A 17,062-nucleotide genomic window follows, 5' to 3' on the forward strand; every position below is an offset into this window, starting at 1 on the left:
TTCCACTTACTTCCGACATCAGAGCCACTGAAAACGCAGTGGATGGATTTTATTTACAAAGGAAAGGCGCCACTCAAAATTCCAAAATACGTTTATGTTTGTGCGAATCATTTTTTGACTGACTGTTTTGAGAACGAGGGTCAATTCAAAGCAGATCTTGCTTTAAAGTTAATCCTCAAGTGTGGATCGTTGCCTACTGTTCGCGATCCAACGTCACCTCCAGAAGAAGTAAGTGTATTTAATGTTTTTTGAGCAAATAGTCATTTCAGTCGATGTCAGCCAATTCAAATAACAATAACAAATGCGTCTAAAGTTGTCGTCGTCGTCGTAGAATGTCTGTGTATATAATTTAAACCCTGTTTGTATAGTGTGTATCTAACGTACTTAGCAAATGTTATCACAGTATTTGTGTTTGTAGTTTCAAAAAATTGCGCGAACGTTATCACAGTGTGTGTGTGTGTGTGTGTTGCACATCCATAATTGCAAAAGGGGCGCGATTAAAACTCTATAAGTACATAAATGTATCAAATAACCTTTCAGAGACGTCCTGCTCCATTCTCAATTGTGTTTCTTCTGCCGGAGTCTCTTCATCATCTGGGTCTGATTCCGGTTCAAACATGTACGGCTGAATGCCATACAAAACAGCGGGTCTCTCACTCTCAGTAATTCTGCTTCTACCGACTGTTTATCGCCATAGGTATGCAAGTTACGCCCTCATCCAAAGGCAGGGCGGGGATATGCAGCTCATTTATATTTAAGGTGGTACACACCAAAACAGCTCTTTTTAAAACAGGCCCCAAAAATGACATTTTCAAATGGTTATAATAAATTAACTGTGGGGTATTTTGTGCTGAAACTTCACAAATACATTCTGGGGACACCCAAGACCAATATTACATCTTGTAAAAAGGGGCATAATAGGTGCCCTTTAAAGTCAAAACCTCAAACTTTTAGTTCTTCCTTATGTTTTGCCTACAGCTAGAGCGGTGACGTCACAGTGACATAGGCGAATAAGGGGTCTATATATTTCTCGTGTTTGTGAGGCAAGTATATGATGAGTTTTGGTTCATGTTTGTTACATGCTCAAGTTCACTGAGACGGAGAGCAGAAAACACATACTGATTGCTTTCATTGTTTTACAAAAGTACAACATTTTGCTGTTATTGTGAGTTTACAGAAATAAAAGTAGACCCTTTACATTTTGCATTACATTTTGCATTTACTTTTAAGTTAAATGCAGTGATCAGCGCCTCCATGTCATGCCGTGAGCGTGCTCTCCACACAAACACTTTGATATGCACCAAATAATAGCGCACATTTATATACATCATATACTGCCATTAACAATCAGTCCCTCACGGACTGCGTGACCTCACCACTTCCTGTGGAGTTTTTTTTTTTTTTTTTTTCTGCGAGTAATAAAATCTTGACCAAAATCTCGATCAAAAGTTGACCACCGGTTAGTCGACTATTAGGGGCAGCCCTAATTAAAATATTTAAGATCACCAATATTTTACCAATTTTAATTACCAATATTAAACTCCTGGCAGATACTGATAAGTCTGTAATTATTTCCATGTTGAAATATTGAAATACTTTCCTTTTTTTAAAAAAAAAATTTAATCAAATGTTTTCAATGCGTTCACATGCTCAACAAACATTTCAGTGATTGGATACACTGCTCAATGCTGCAAAAACATGTTGTAAATAGAAACCTTTGACGCTCTGCACAGAGTGCTCACACAAATATGCACTGGAGCATTTGAAAGCAGCCGCTTATCAGCAGGTATTGACTTGGTATCGAAATACCGTTACTTTGAACAACACAACTACCACTATAGTAAACATTTAGAGACATTTTAATAAGGATACATGTTGAGAGTGTCTCGGCAGTCTGTATAGTTGGATGGTTGAGCTTCAAAAAAATCAATAATGAGGATTGTGCTTTGAGGACTTTTTGATAGTTTCAGATTTGAAAAAAACAATTAAGCGGGAATAAAGAACTCTAAGCTCTAACACAAAGAACCATTTTACACTAAAACAGTTCTTCAGGATGATATGTTTCTAAATAGAACTGTTATTATGTGTAAAGAATCTTTAAAGAACCATTAAAGTGTAGCCCACATAATGCTTTCATTCATGGTCATCACACCTTTTCAGCAGATCTGCAGAGAGAAGCTGTCAGCAGTGAGCATTTTTAGCATTCCCACTGTTTTTATAAGGGCAAAGGAAAACTGGCACGACTGACATCTCACTCCAACAAGGTCTGGGGGTGCTGGAAAGCCATGAAAAAAAGAGAAAGAAAACCTCTTTCGTGGTCTGGCCCCGCTGATCTCCCTCATTGTGATTGTGAGGAAACTGCAGAATCACGGTAAACTGTGATCTGAAGGTCAGTCGCTCTTCCTGTCTTTCTAATGCGCTGCTTCAATGGAGCGTGCTGAATAAAACTTTCCACTGGCCAAACAATGATTTTGACTTCAGAAAGCTCTGTAAACTAAGACAGGATGGAGTTCTTTTCAGCAGACTCAGGATTATGGATCAGGTTTGAGCATGCATATACTGCGTGACTGAGGCAGTAATCTCTTAAAGCATATGATTGGAATTTTTGGGGCCTCACCCTTTGTCCACTTTCCATAACTGATTATTTCAGGCAGTAGGACACTTTTAACCTTTCTGACTTTCTGAAGTTCCCCTCGTGCTAATGAAAACTGAACTTTTCATATGTAGAACAGTGCAATATTTAAATTTCTTCTTTGTCCTTTGAATGCTCAGACGTGTGTCTGAGTCACTGTGACACAGATTTATGTGCTAGACAACCTATACAGTCCAGTTTTTCATAATTTCGTGATCGCTGAATATAATGCAAAATCAACAATCCTGCATAATTTGCCATTTCACTGCAAAATAATCGGAAAAAATTAAAAGGTCTCACAAAAAATACATTATAATTATCTGATTTAATTATCACTCATTTAATTAAAGCTATAATGCATTATTTTCATGATGATGCTGCTATAGACTATAAATACAATATATCTTGTTCAGGTTCTTCCTCTCTGTCTTTATTCACCTTTTTTTCAGTTTATCAACAGAAATTCATATAAGTTGATTATGCCCGTTATATCGTAACTGTATCATATATATAGTTCGAGTAGCAAGGCACATTGTAACGCAGTGTTACAACGAACCCTATCTGTGCAACTGGACTTTAAACCTGGTTAGTGTCTTCTGATAGTTAGTGAAGTATTAAAGAACTACCCAACCTGCTAAACAACAGATTGGAGATTAAAATAATATCAGATTTGTCTCATTTTAAATAAAAACAAAAAATATAGATGAAAAAATAGCTTCAGTAAGAAATGTACTTTTGCTAAATAAATGTTCAGTGATATCTTCCAAAGATTTTTGAATTTTGGCGCATTTTTTCTCTCTATATATTGTCAATATTAGTAAATACGCCAAGTTTCTTCATGCTAGCGCGTGTGAAAGTATTTAAACCACATGTGTTACAACTAACCCTGCGTTAGTTTGTGCCCCGCTCTCCCCTACGCCATAGTTCAGTTTAAGCTCAGCAGCCTCGCAAACCATTTAGTTATAACCGACAAAGTACAAACACAATGTAAGTAAGAGATTCAATTTGTAGTATAGACAGGTTTTTGGATTATAAATTGAGTTTTCACTCACTCACTTGCATTACAGCTGAACTAAAGTGATATCAGATTCATTAATTATAAAGGCAGCGCTCTTTGCTCACACTTTCTGTCTATAACCAATTCATAATTTGAACAGTTTTACTTTTCATGGTCATTCATTTTCAATCAAATTATAAAAAAAATATTAGTATATATAAACTCCAGGGCAAAAAAAATGGGCCAAGCCCAAAATGGCTAAACACTTAGCTTTTATAATTGTCTTATTGGTAATTTTAAGCAAATGCACTATTAAAAAGCCATTTCTCTCTCACACTGCCTCCGCCGGCTCTGAGAGAGGCAGTGTGAGAGAGAAATGGCTTTTTAATAGTGCATTTGCTTAAAATTACCAATAAGAGGAGCACAGTGTGAGGAGACTTGGCCTCCAAATTCTCCAGATCTCAATCCAATTGAGCATCTGTGGGATGTGCTCAACAAACAAGTCCGATCCATGGAGACTCCACCTCACAACTTACAGGACTTAAAGGATCTGCTGCTAACATCTTGGTGCAGATACCACAGCACACCTTCAGGGGTCTAGAGGAGTCCATGCCTCGACGGCTCAGGGCTATTTTGGCAGCAAAAGGGGGACCAACAACATAACTATGTTATGCCTGATCGGTGTATAAGATTCTGTATAGCACATTCAAAGCAAGAGTCTTTATGGAACCATATAGAAAAGGTTCTATTTAGAACCAAAAAACCCTAATTTGGTAATGTTTAGAACCATTTTTTAAGAGTGGAAATGAAGGCTTCATGCTGAATAAACACCCCTTGGAAAGACAAACCACCAGTGAGGTCTCAATTGTTTCTTCTAAATAGCAATGAGATTAAATGGAGAGCAAATTTTGCTTCAGGACCCAAATTTTACATTGGACATCAAGTGGCTGGGATGTGATGCAAAGGAAGTGGCTTTGATAGAAGAGGATTGTTTGATGGGCAGAGGAGGATGTTCCCCACGGACAGACAAAATACAGATTCAGGGCCACAGCTGGTAATATGGTAAGAGAAGGTCGCTTACCGTAAACACAAGCTGTTTAGAGAAGGTCTGGAAAGGCCATTACTCCTAAAGCATTGTGGGATGGGAAGATGAGGAAGAGAGATGAGATTGGGGGAAGGAGAGGGAAGAAAATAACACAGCGACTCTGTGTGAATCACATCCTCTTTGCATGCCCTATTATTTAAAGCAAAACAAAATGTTTCCCTGAACTATGCTTGTACATAGACTGTCACCACGTCTACACCATTTAAACAAAGTCTCTCACATTATAATTAGTCCGTCTACACTGGAAAAAGGGGTGGATATTGTACTAGTTGAACCTGATAGAAATGTCAATTTGATAGGTTAGCTTGGTAGAAATTTGAGTATTGTTTCACAGTAATGCTACCATGAGATAAGGAATGGCTGTTATTTATGAATAATATATCATATAATGTATTTTTATATAATATTTTTTGCTATCAATTTTGTTCAATATGTTTTAAAATAACTGCTAACCAATTCAACAAAATCAGCTAATGATGTTTGTCTCTGGCAAACAAGTCAACTTAATGCACATAATAATGCATAGTAATTAAATAAGTTAAAAAAATATATAAAAATAAACTAAAATGTATGTTTATATAAATTATTAAATATAATTATATAACAAAATAAATAATCATAATGCAATTAATAAAGCATCTAAGCAAATAATCAATCAATGTAAAAGTAATAGGTTCAAAAATAAAAATAAATAAATATATACAAATTTTAAATAAAAATATAAAATTATATAATACTAAGAATATTTAAAAAAATAAAATAAATAATTGTTAAAATATAGCAAAATATTAAAATAAAATAAAATAAAATAAAATAAAATAAAATAAAATAAAATAAAATAAAATAAAATAAAATAAAATAAAATAAAATAAAATAAAATAAAATAAAATAAAATAAAATAAAATAAAATAAAATAAAATAAAATAATAAAGCTGACCATGACCACTTTTGTAGCATTTTTCAAAACTGTGGTGAGAACTGGCTGGTGCTGAAACGAGGTTTCATGACTCTTTAAAGTACTGTGTCGGATCACCATTTGATGTCCAGAGTAAAATCAGTTGTGATCTAACTGATCTAAGGAACATTACGAACCACTTTTATGATAAACTACTAGACCACCTCATACAAACCGCTCAACAATGCTATCTGAGAAACAAATGGAAACATTCAAAACTACATCTCACCAGGAAGCCAATGAGACTTAGGCTGAAAGAAAAGGTAATAGTGTTTAACGGAAACGTACAGCATTTACGGTCACCACTGAAGCAGCTCTCCCATGACAAGCGCAAGGGGGAGACGTGGTACAATGCAGACATAACGTTCAATTTGGGATTCAGAACTCAATGGGTGATCCATATGCGACCCGCAAATGACCCTATGCTCTACAGGTCATGCAAAGGGTCAATGTACTGCCCGATGAACTCTCACTCTACCATTTCACCCACGCATCTCTCCGGGTTCACATATGTCCCGACCTCGACATTCCCACCGCAGAATCGAGATACAGAAAGTCAAGGCCAAAACATCTCCTTCTCTACAGAGACTGGTCAAAACATCTGCCAAGTATTTAGATAAGCAAAGCAGAAGGGAAATGGTTCCGATCACAGGCTCACAGGGATATTTTGTACCTCTTACAAGATAAGTAGACTGTAATTAAATGCTCTGCTACTTAAATGTCCATGAAATTCAAATCCACTAACCCTGTTGTATGCTGAGATATGCAGAAATATACAGGAGAATTAAAAGGTTGTGAGAGCTCCTTATTAGCAGAAGAGCCAACATTTACATAAAAGTATAAAGAGGGAAGTATTTCCCCTGGAGTCATAATTAAAACTATTACACTGAATCCTTTCTTCTGAGACAAAGGGACATTGTCTGCAGAGACACACTTGCCAGAGATACACCAGCCAGTGTTTTCCCCCTTAGCCAATCACAAACACAGTAGCGTCCAAAAGTCACCAGGTGGCCAAATTCTAGACTTCATCACCGCTTGGGTTTGCAAATACAAGTTCAGAGATGGTAATTATTTTTTTTATTTTTTTATTTTTTTATTTATTTTTATATTATTTTGTAGAGCTGCAAGATTTTGGATAAATTGAGAATCAATTTATTTGTTTGTTTCAAATACAGAACATGAATCTATGGAAGCTTGTTTCTGCCATGAAATAAAAAATAAAAAGGGTAATTGTGAACTCACAATTCTGACTTTATATCACGCAATTCTGACTATAACTAGCAATTCTGACTTTATATCTGGCAATTCTGACTTTATATCTGGCAATTCTGACTTTATATCTGGCAATTCTGACTTTATATCTCACAATTCTGACTTTATATCTCGCAATTCTGACTTTATATCTCACAATTCTGACTTTATATCTGGCAATTCTGACTATAACTCGCAGTTCTGACTTTATATCTCGCAATTCTGACTTTATATCTCACAATTCTGACTTTATATCTCGCAATTCTGACTATAACTCGCAGTTCTGACTTTATATCACGCAATTCTGACTTTATATCTGGCAATTCTGACTTTATATCTGGCAATTCTGACTTTATATCTGACAATTCTGACTTTATATCTGACAATTCTGACTTTATATCTGGCAATTCTGACTTTATATCTCACAATTCTGACTTTATATCTCGCAATTCTAACTTTATATCTCGTAATTCTGACTATAACTCGCAGTTCTGACTTTATATCTGGCAATTCTGACTATATATCCGGCAATTCTGACTTTATATCTGGCAATTCTGACTTTATAACTCGCAATTCTAACTTTATATCTCGCAATTCTGACTATAACTCGCAGTTCTGACTTTATATCTGGCAATTCTGACTTTATATCTGGCAATTCTGACTTTATATCTGGCAATTCTGACTTTATATCTGGCAATTCTGACTTTATATCTGGCAATTCTGACTTTATAACTCGCAATTCTAACTTTATATCTCGCAATTCTGACTTTATATCTGGCAATTCTGACTTTATAACTCGCAATTCTGACTATAACTCGCAATTCTGACTATAACTCGCAGTTCTGACTTTATATCTGGCAATTCTGACTATATCTCGCAATTCTGACTATAACTCGCAGTTCTGACTTTATATCTGACAATTCTGACTATATATCCGGCAATTCTGACTTTATATCTGGCAATTCTGACTTTATAACTCGCAATTCTAACTTTATATCTCGCAATTCTGACTATAACTCGCAGTTCTGACTTTATATCTGGCAATTCTGACTTTATATCTGGCAATTCTGACTTTATATCTGGCAATTCTAACTTTATATCTCGCAATTCTGACTTTATATCTGGCAATTCTAACTTTATATCTCGCAATTCTGACTATAACTCGCAATTCTGACTTTATATCTGGCAATTCTGACTTGTTCAGAACCAGCTCGGGAATCAAAGTCGTTTTACGAATTAAATGCCATGAAAATGTTTGAACGTTCTTGGTGAATTATTGGTGAGACTACAGAGCTCTCATTAAGAGCTACATTTAATAAATAATTCAAAGTGATGGCGGTTATAAACTGGTTAGATTATTCGTGTCTGTTTGGCGCGGCTGTGCATTATCGCGCTCCATGTGCTGTAAAGACAGTGCCTGCTTCTCAACGTGCATACTATCCATCCTAAATAGTAGTCTATGTGACATTAGTAATATTCAGTACTGTTTAGGTTGGATATGCACATTGGGATGTAGGCTATATAGATTGTTTTAAGCGACATGCTGGGGAAATGATCAGCTGGCAGCTCCCTTATCACACAAGCCTGATCCTCTGATTCATGAAACAGGACCACTCGCACCCTGATATTTCTGGATATAAACACTCGTATTTTTCTGTCGTCATCATCTGTCGTCATCAGTGTGTATTATCATTATGCACAGTATTGTGCTGTTGCAACATTAATGCAAAGACTGATAGTTGTACAGTGTGGTGTTGGAAATTAATTATGTCTTAGTTTAATCATTTTAATCGATCAGGATTAATTATAACATATGCTTGAATGTGGGATGTGATGCCATATGAGATTACATGCTATATATTTTTAAAACATATTAAACGACAATATTATGTATCTCGACTTTATATCCCCCACTGAAGTATAGCCTATTGGGATTTTTTTTTTTTAATGAATAAATTTTATAAATAATGTTCGTCGTACGTGATACGATCGGGGAAATTGCTGAATGAGTAGCTGTGTAGCCTTTACTGTATGACAGCTGGTGATAAATCCACCTGCCGGTAAATACGAGCAACGGTCTGAGTGGCCGTATAAGCTACAAACCAGTAGAAAATAATTTCTTTATAGATTATACAACAGCAGGTTGGAAAACAGAAAAGGTAAGAAGCGATATTTGAGAAAAAGCATATCAATCTAATAGCCGTAGACGCACAGCGGAACTAACTTTACCCGTCGTCACGTGATTTCCGATTCTTGTGAAAAGGTCAATTGACAAACGCTAGCGTTCAGCCACGATTTATATACCATCTGTCCTAAAACGTTAGCACGCTGTGATCGATTGCTTGGAGATCGATTGCTTGGAGATCGCGTGTTTCTCTGTTCGAGAGCGCATTTCCTCTTCTTCACATCTGCTACAAAACAGTTGATTATTTATGAAGGAAAGCTCACAGAAACGTGAAAATGGTCTCATTTGAAAGAAAATATCCTAAGCTAAAAGATGATATATTGTGACTGATTGAAGCAGCCCTTATCAAAAGTGCGGGGGTCGATTTCTGTCTTTTCCTGTCCCCCGTTTCTATCGAAATGGTCAGTACTTCTTTTCGCTCGCTTCATTTTGCTTGTTGCTTAGCGAAATATGTCTGGCACGTGTGAAACGCCCAGCGAGTTAACAAATAAGCATATATGTAGCATATTTTTCTTTAACATGCAGCAAAAAAAAAAAAAAAAAAAAAAACGTTTAACTGATAAGATTAATCGGTTAATATTCTTACTTTTGGTTAACGGTTAAACGGTCAATGTGAGCATCCTTAATTCTGACTTTATAACTCGCAATTCTGACTTTATATCACGCAATTCTGACTTTATAACTCACAATTCTGACTTTATATCACACAATTCTGACTTTATATCACGCAATTCTGACTTTATATCACGCAATTCTGACTTTATAACTCACAATTCTGACTTTATATCACACAATTCTGACTTTATATCACGCAATTCTGACTTTATATCACACAATTCTGACTTTATATCACACAATTCTGACTTTATATCACGCAATTCTGACTTTATATCTGACAATTCTGACTTTATATCACACAATTCTGACTTTAACTCGCAATTCTAACTTTATAATTCGCAATTCTGAATTTCTCATGCAATTGACTATATCTGGCAATTCTGACTTTAATTCTCGCAATTCTGACTTTATATCTGGCAATTCTGACTATATCTCGCAATTCTAACTTTATAACTCGCAATTCTAACTTTATAATTCGCAATTCTGACTTTATATCACGCAATTCTGACTTTATAACTGGCAATTCTGACTTTATAACTGGCAATTCTGACTATAACTCGCAATTCTGACTTTATATCTCGCAATTCTGACTTTATATCTGGCAATTCTGACTATAACTCGCAATTCTAACTTTATAATTCGCAATTCTGACTTTATAACTCGCAATTCTAACTTTATATCTGGCAATTCTGACTATAACTCGCAATTCTAACTTTATAATTCGCAATTCTGACTTTATATCTGGCAATTCTGACTTTATATCTGGCAATTCTGACTATAACTCGCAATTCTAACTTTATAATTCGCAATTCTGACTTTATAACTCGCAATTCTAACTTTATAACTCGAAATTTTAACTTTATAACTCGCAATTCTGACTTGATATCACTCAATTCTGACTTTATAACTCGCAATTCTGACTTCATATAATGCATTTCTGACTTTCCAAGCTTCCATATGATTCTCCCGCGATTTTAAACAGACAATATAATTTATGAGAGTTTCTGACAAAATGTTAATTGCTGCAGTTTAATTAATGTTTAATTAATCTGAATGCATTATTATTATTTTTTTTTAAATCAGTTTAAACAAATGATTCAATGACTCATAAACACTGGATGAATCAGGGTTTTTGAAGGAATCTCTTAAAAGAATGATTCAATGACATACATTCTTAATAGAGATGCACAGATGTATCATCCAACAATCGGCATTGGTTATCACTATCGGCCGATTGTTTAAAAACAGCCGATGATCAGGGCCAATCTTGTCAATCAAAAGGGTGCGGAAAAACGTGTCAAACTGCAACTCATACTGTGTGTGAAGAAAAGCTCTCTTTTGTTAAATGTAGTAAACATGACAATAATGCATTAACAGTAAAAAAAAAAAAGCAGCGTTAAAGCAGGCACTGCTTGACCCTTTAAATCACCCATAGTTCAAGCCAGGGTTGCCAGGTTTGCAGATTTTTTATTTATTTAAATTTTTTTGCTACATCAAACATTATTTGTAGTGCGCCTCCCATCCAATAATCACAAAGAGCTTTGTGCTCTGTTACTTCTGATAAGAAACAATGCCTCAGATAAAAACTAAAAGACAAGGCCTAAAGGCCACAATTTTTATTTAATGTGCACTCTATGGCATTATAAAGCTGCATGGAAACAATATGCATGAAAAAAAAATGCCTTTTAGATTTGATCACTGTTGGACACCTACATCAGAATTAAATAAGGAGAAAATCACAAGAAGATTGTAGAATAAAATCAGCAATCTTCTAATGAAATTTGACACGAGTACTTGACACCTAGAATAAAACTCAGAGATTTTTAAATCAAGATTGACACACTTTATAGAAGCCATTACGAGTTGGCAAGCTCAGCGGCCTGAAATCCAGTCCCTGAATGACTCTGATGTCTAAGTAATGCTGCAGATGGACATTTATACCTCTCATGTTACACTGAAAAATGAGGAAGAGGGAAAATTGTCGTCTTTTCCATAGTTTTATGTGCTGGAAAACAATACGTCTTATCATATTAAAACATTATTTGTAATGTGGGAGCAAGATTAAACTGGATTATGACATTTCCTGGTGGTGTCCCATGCAAATTCACTTGCCATCCATGATTCAAGGATGTTGCCAATGGGTTGCTATGGTTGTATCATCCAAAAGTTAAATCAAATCACTTATAAAAGAGCACTCCTCTTTTCAACAAATAGCACTGGTGAAATGTAAAACTTAGTCTTTGAAGTTTGACCAAATAATGAACCCCAAGTATGATTAAAGGAGAACTTGCTTAGAGCCACCTTTCTTAGTTACATATATTTTCCATAATGTGCATTAAAACAATCCATAACTATAACTTATGTTCCTAATAAAAATAATAAATAAATAAATAAATAATGATGATGCTGCTGATGATGATCATAAATTGCGACACTGGGACACATCAAATTGTCAGACTATTATTTTATTATTTTTTTTATTATTAAAGAGCAATGAGATAAATAATATTAAAAAATAAGAAAAATGCAGATCAAAATAATACAGCATTATTATATAATTAATATTATAAACAATATATGTTTTATTATTATTAAAGATAATATTTATAATATTAATTAATCATTTTTTTGAATAATACAAAATTAGTTATTTTTAATAATAATGAACTGCCACATTGAGACACGTCAGATTGTCAGGCTATCATTTTGTTTATTTTATTATTAAAGAGATAAATAATATTAATTAAATAAGAATAATACAGACCATAATAATACAGTATTATTATATAATTAATATTAATTAATATTCTAAACAATTATTTTATAATTATTAAATAATTATCTTTTAAATATTAATTAGAATAAAATATTATTAAAATATATATTTTTTTTAAAAACCACAAAATTTGTTGTTATTATTAATAACAATAATAAACTGCCATATTGGGGCACATCAGATTGTCAGACTAGTTTTTATTATTAAAGAGTAATGAGATAAATAATATTAACAAATAATAATAATACAGATCATAACAATACAGATCATAACAATATATATTATAAACAATTATTTTTTATAATTATTAAAGAATAATTAATAAATAATTATATTTATAATATTAATTAATCAATATAAAAGCATATTAAAATATTTTTAAACAAATAATACAAAATTAGTTATTAATAACAATAATAAACTGCCACATTTGGATTGTCAGAGTGTCATATTATTATTTTTACCATTAAAGAGTAATGAGATAAATATTATTTAAAATAAGAATAATACAGATCAGAATAATACAGTATTATATTATTAATATTAATTAATATTATAAACAATTATTGTTATAATTATTAAAGAATATTTGATCAAATAATTATCTTTATAATATTAATTAATCAATATAAAATTAAATATTTTTTAAATAATACAAATTAGTTATTATTATTATTATTAATAACAATAATAAACTGCCACATCAGGGGGTCACTTCAGATTCCAAGACTTAAAGAGATAGTTCACCCAAAAATGAAAATGATGTTTAACTGCTTATCCCCAGTGTTTCACCGTCTGTCAGCCATATAATGCGAGTCAATGGCAACACAATCTGTAAGAGTCAAAAACATGCACAGACAAACCCAAATTAAACCATGCGGCTCGTGACGACACATTGATGTCCCAAGACACGAAACGATCGGTTTGTGCAAGAAACTGAACAGTATTTATTTCATTTTTTTTACCTCTAATACACCACTATGTCCAACTGCGTTCAGCATTCAGTTAGTGAGGTCTGAACGCAGTTGGACATAGTGGTGTATTAGAGGTAAAAAATTATATAAATACTTTTCGGTTTCTCGCACAAACCGATCGTTTCGTGTCTTGGGACATCAATGTGTCGTCACGAGCCGCAGGGTTTAATGTGGATTTGTCTGTGCATGTTTTTTTTTTTTTTTACAGACTGTGTTGCCATTTGACACGCATTATACGGCTGACAGACAGCAATGGTTGGAGTTAAAAATCATCATTTGTGTTCTACTGAAGAAACAAAGTCACCTACATCTTGGATGCCCTGGGGGTAAGCAGCAGATAAACATAAAATTTTCATTTTTGGGTGAACTATCCCTTTAAATTAAAAAGTCATAAATTTATCGCTTCTAAAATGTCAGCAGAACCATAAAATGCATTTATAAGTGAGACTCTGATGCAATTAGATGGATTAACTTTCAGAGTAATGAAAAAAATTAGGGTGAAAAAAAGTCTGCAAATGAGCATTTCTTCAAGAAAACTGTGAGCTCTTTCAGTTCCCACAGGCAGGTTCACCATGTTTTTATGATGTGAGGAGACAATCTCAAAGCGGAGACAGAGTTCTGCTGTGAGTTTTTTTTTGTTGTTTGTTTTGTTTTTTTGGCCTAGTCATTAAAAAGAGTCGGTTCATAAGACTAATGTGTTTATGAATCAGACTACACTGGCTAAAACAACACAGTGATTCAGCAAAAAAAAAAAAAAATAGTGCAGGAAAAACTGTCAGAGAATGCAGACATTCAGCTTTTAATAACGCCAAATAAACCTTAATTGTCCAATTTGTATTTTTTGTCAATGTCTCTCCTCATGTGTCATCTTAAATGCAAGCGAACACATGCATGTACTAGCAATCTCAAACACGCAACACTGACAGCATACAGTTGCGCCAACAAATGTGTCACACTTGAGGAACTCAATGTGCATCATCTTCTGGAACGCAAAATTTAAAAGGACAGCATATCTGCCTTCTGATGGAGGTAGTGTAACTCCCCGAAAAACACACGACACACAACAAACTAATCAATTTAGAGCATTTTCCTTTTTGCTGCATTCAAAGCAGTTTACGGTCACTGCCTGCAGGCCTGACAGCAAAACAAAGAGCCCCCATTCTCCTGTGTTCTCTGGAGTCCTGCCACATGCTCTTTCAGTGCTCTGAGAAACACAACATAGAGAAATAAAGCCCTTGTATTCCTCAGACAGGAAAGGCAGTGCGAAATCAGGAGTTCTCATGTTCCACACAGAGAAATACTGCATTGCGTCCTCATGGAAGTGTTGGGAAGGCTGGAGTGTTAAATACAGCTGTTGAGAGAGAGGGAGCATGTGCATGTGTGGAATGTGGAGGAGTCAAGACGGATGGTATGCACAGAAGATCTATGGCATCTATAGACACTAGTGAGCTGTCTACGTAGGTATTATTTTAAGACATCATGCACACAACATAGGAAACATTAAAATACTGACTTCTCAGAATCAGAATCATGAAGAGCTGTACTGCTGGCAAGTATGTTTACACACACAAGGAATCTGTCTTGGTGACAGGAGCTTCCAGTGCAGAAGAAAGTACAGACATGGTAAAGACATACATAGGAATTACACAGTAGACATGAAATATAACATTAATAATATAAGAAAACTGAATAGTGCAATATAATACATATAAAAGATTACATTGTGACAAGAAACAATGCAGATGAAGCTAGACTATTATCAATATAATAATAATAATTTAAAATTGAAAAAATAGCAATAAAAGCTTCAATCCAACTTAAGACTAGTTTACCCAAAATTTGCATGGACAACAATATACGCCATCATTTTTTTCTTTTCGAAAGAAATAATATTGTGAAATATTATTACAATTTAAAATACCTGTTTTCTATTTGAACATATTTTGAAATTCCTGAATTATGACATATTAATTTATTCCTGTGACTAGAGCTGAATTTTCAGCATCATTACTCCAGTCTTCAGTGTCACATGATCCTTCAGAAATCATTCTAATATGCTGATTTGCTGCTTAAGAAAAAGAAAAATGTTTTATGTTTATATTTAATGTTTAAATAGAAATCTTTTGTAACATTATAAATGTCTTTACTGTCATTTTCAATTTAAAAAGTTAAGAATTTAATGCAGAAAAAAGCATAAAGGCTGTGTGTACACCAAAGTGTTTTTTTCCAAAGCGAATGTATTTTTCCACTTGTTTTCAATGGGAGCACTGTGTTTTTAAAACTCCAGGAGCGTAATGAGGCCTGAGAGTCTATTTCACGCTGAAGCGCTGAGCAAAACGTTGTGTTGTCGCTACAGCTAGGCATTTTTCGGCAGAGCACCTAGCATTTTCTGCTGTCTAAAAATGCTTTAGTGGACACACGGTCTAATAGCTTTAAAAAAATAAAATCTTACTGACCACAAATTGTTGAATGGCAACGTATTTTTATGCAACACATTTAGGATGCCTATGCAGGGCGTCCCAAATCAGCAATCAAGATGCTGATTTCAGTTAGGGACAGCAGACAGCAAGGCAGCTCACTAGGTTTTTGAACAGAGCCCTTGTGTTCATTCTGCTAGTCTTGTCACCACATGAGAGCCTCTGTCACAGTCTGTTTAGTTTCAGTTTCAGTTTATGGACTTTGTTTTCGTTCTGTGATCACATGTTCTGTTTTCCGCCTTAATCATTAGTTATCTGTATCACCTGTGTCTATTTAATCACCCTGGTTATGTTTGCTATTTAGTTTGCCCCCGTTCACTCAGTCCTGGTCCATTCACCGTTGTAAGATGTTGTGTTGCTTCTCTATGCCTGTTAACCTGTGGATTACGTCATTAAAACTAGTATTTGGATTTCTACTCCTCGTCTGTGCTCCTTCCTGCAGCAAACCGTAACAGATGAACGGACCGCCCAAATTTGATGAACGGGCCACGTTCATCACCGTGGCCCAGGAAAGCCACGTTTTTTTTCATTTTGCCACAAACTTTTGCGTTTTGGCTAGACAGACCTCTTTGGAGGATGAAACCATCAAGGACCTGTTCTGGATCAGGGCCAACCTCTACCATGCCACCCACCTTCCAGACTCCACCGGACTTAGTTGGAGGGAAGCCGTATATTTGTGTCTGGAAAGCGTGCGGTCCCGATTCAGAACCCGGCCAGACCCAGAGCCCAGCCCGTCACCACCGCGATTGACGACGCCTGTGCCCCCCGCAGACTGGAAGCTTCCGCCTGCCGCGACGCTAGAGCCTACACCCGAGGACAAAGAGGTGGAGCTCAACATCGCCCCGGAGCCGAAGCACCACCAGGAATCTGACCAGGGGCGTGAGCCGACGTCATCATCCATCGCCGTGGGAGTCCTAGTGGAGTTCGAGGGGATGGATGCGAGCCCCGCCCATACCCCCGCCACTGAGAGCGAGCAACAGTTGGACTTATTGGACAGTTTTATAGAGAGTGGTGTGAAAAATACTTTGTATCCCTGCATTTCCAATGATTCTGATTCTTCGACAGTTCTATCATCCCCACCCAACCTCCCTC

General features: G+C 35.1%; 1 protein-coding gene across 7 annotated transcripts in view; it reads right to left on the minus strand.

Moving 5' to 3' along the window:
- Positions 1 to 17,062, minus strand: part of cobll1b (cordon-bleu WH2 repeat protein-like 1b) — an 89,150-nt gene that overhangs the window by 58,338 nt on the left and 13,750 nt on the right. For 3 of the 7 annotated variants that reach the window (XM_067409980.1, XM_067409977.1, XM_067409979.1), the window contains exon 3: positions 4,711 to 4,755. The exons of the other annotated variants lie outside the window; for them this stretch is intronic. In XM_067409980.1, the coding sequence (XP_067266081.1) occupies positions 4,711 to 4,755 (45 nt within the window). The remainder of the gene's footprint in view (positions 1 to 4,710; positions 4,756 to 17,062) is intronic. 7 annotated transcript variants of the gene reach the window in all.

This window comes from Chanodichthys erythropterus, chromosome 14 (genome assembly GCF_024489055.1).
Source record: "Chanodichthys erythropterus isolate Z2021 chromosome 14, ASM2448905v1, whole genome shotgun sequence".
NCBI lineage: Eukaryota > Metazoa > Chordata > Actinopteri > Cypriniformes > Xenocyprididae > Chanodichthys > Chanodichthys erythropterus.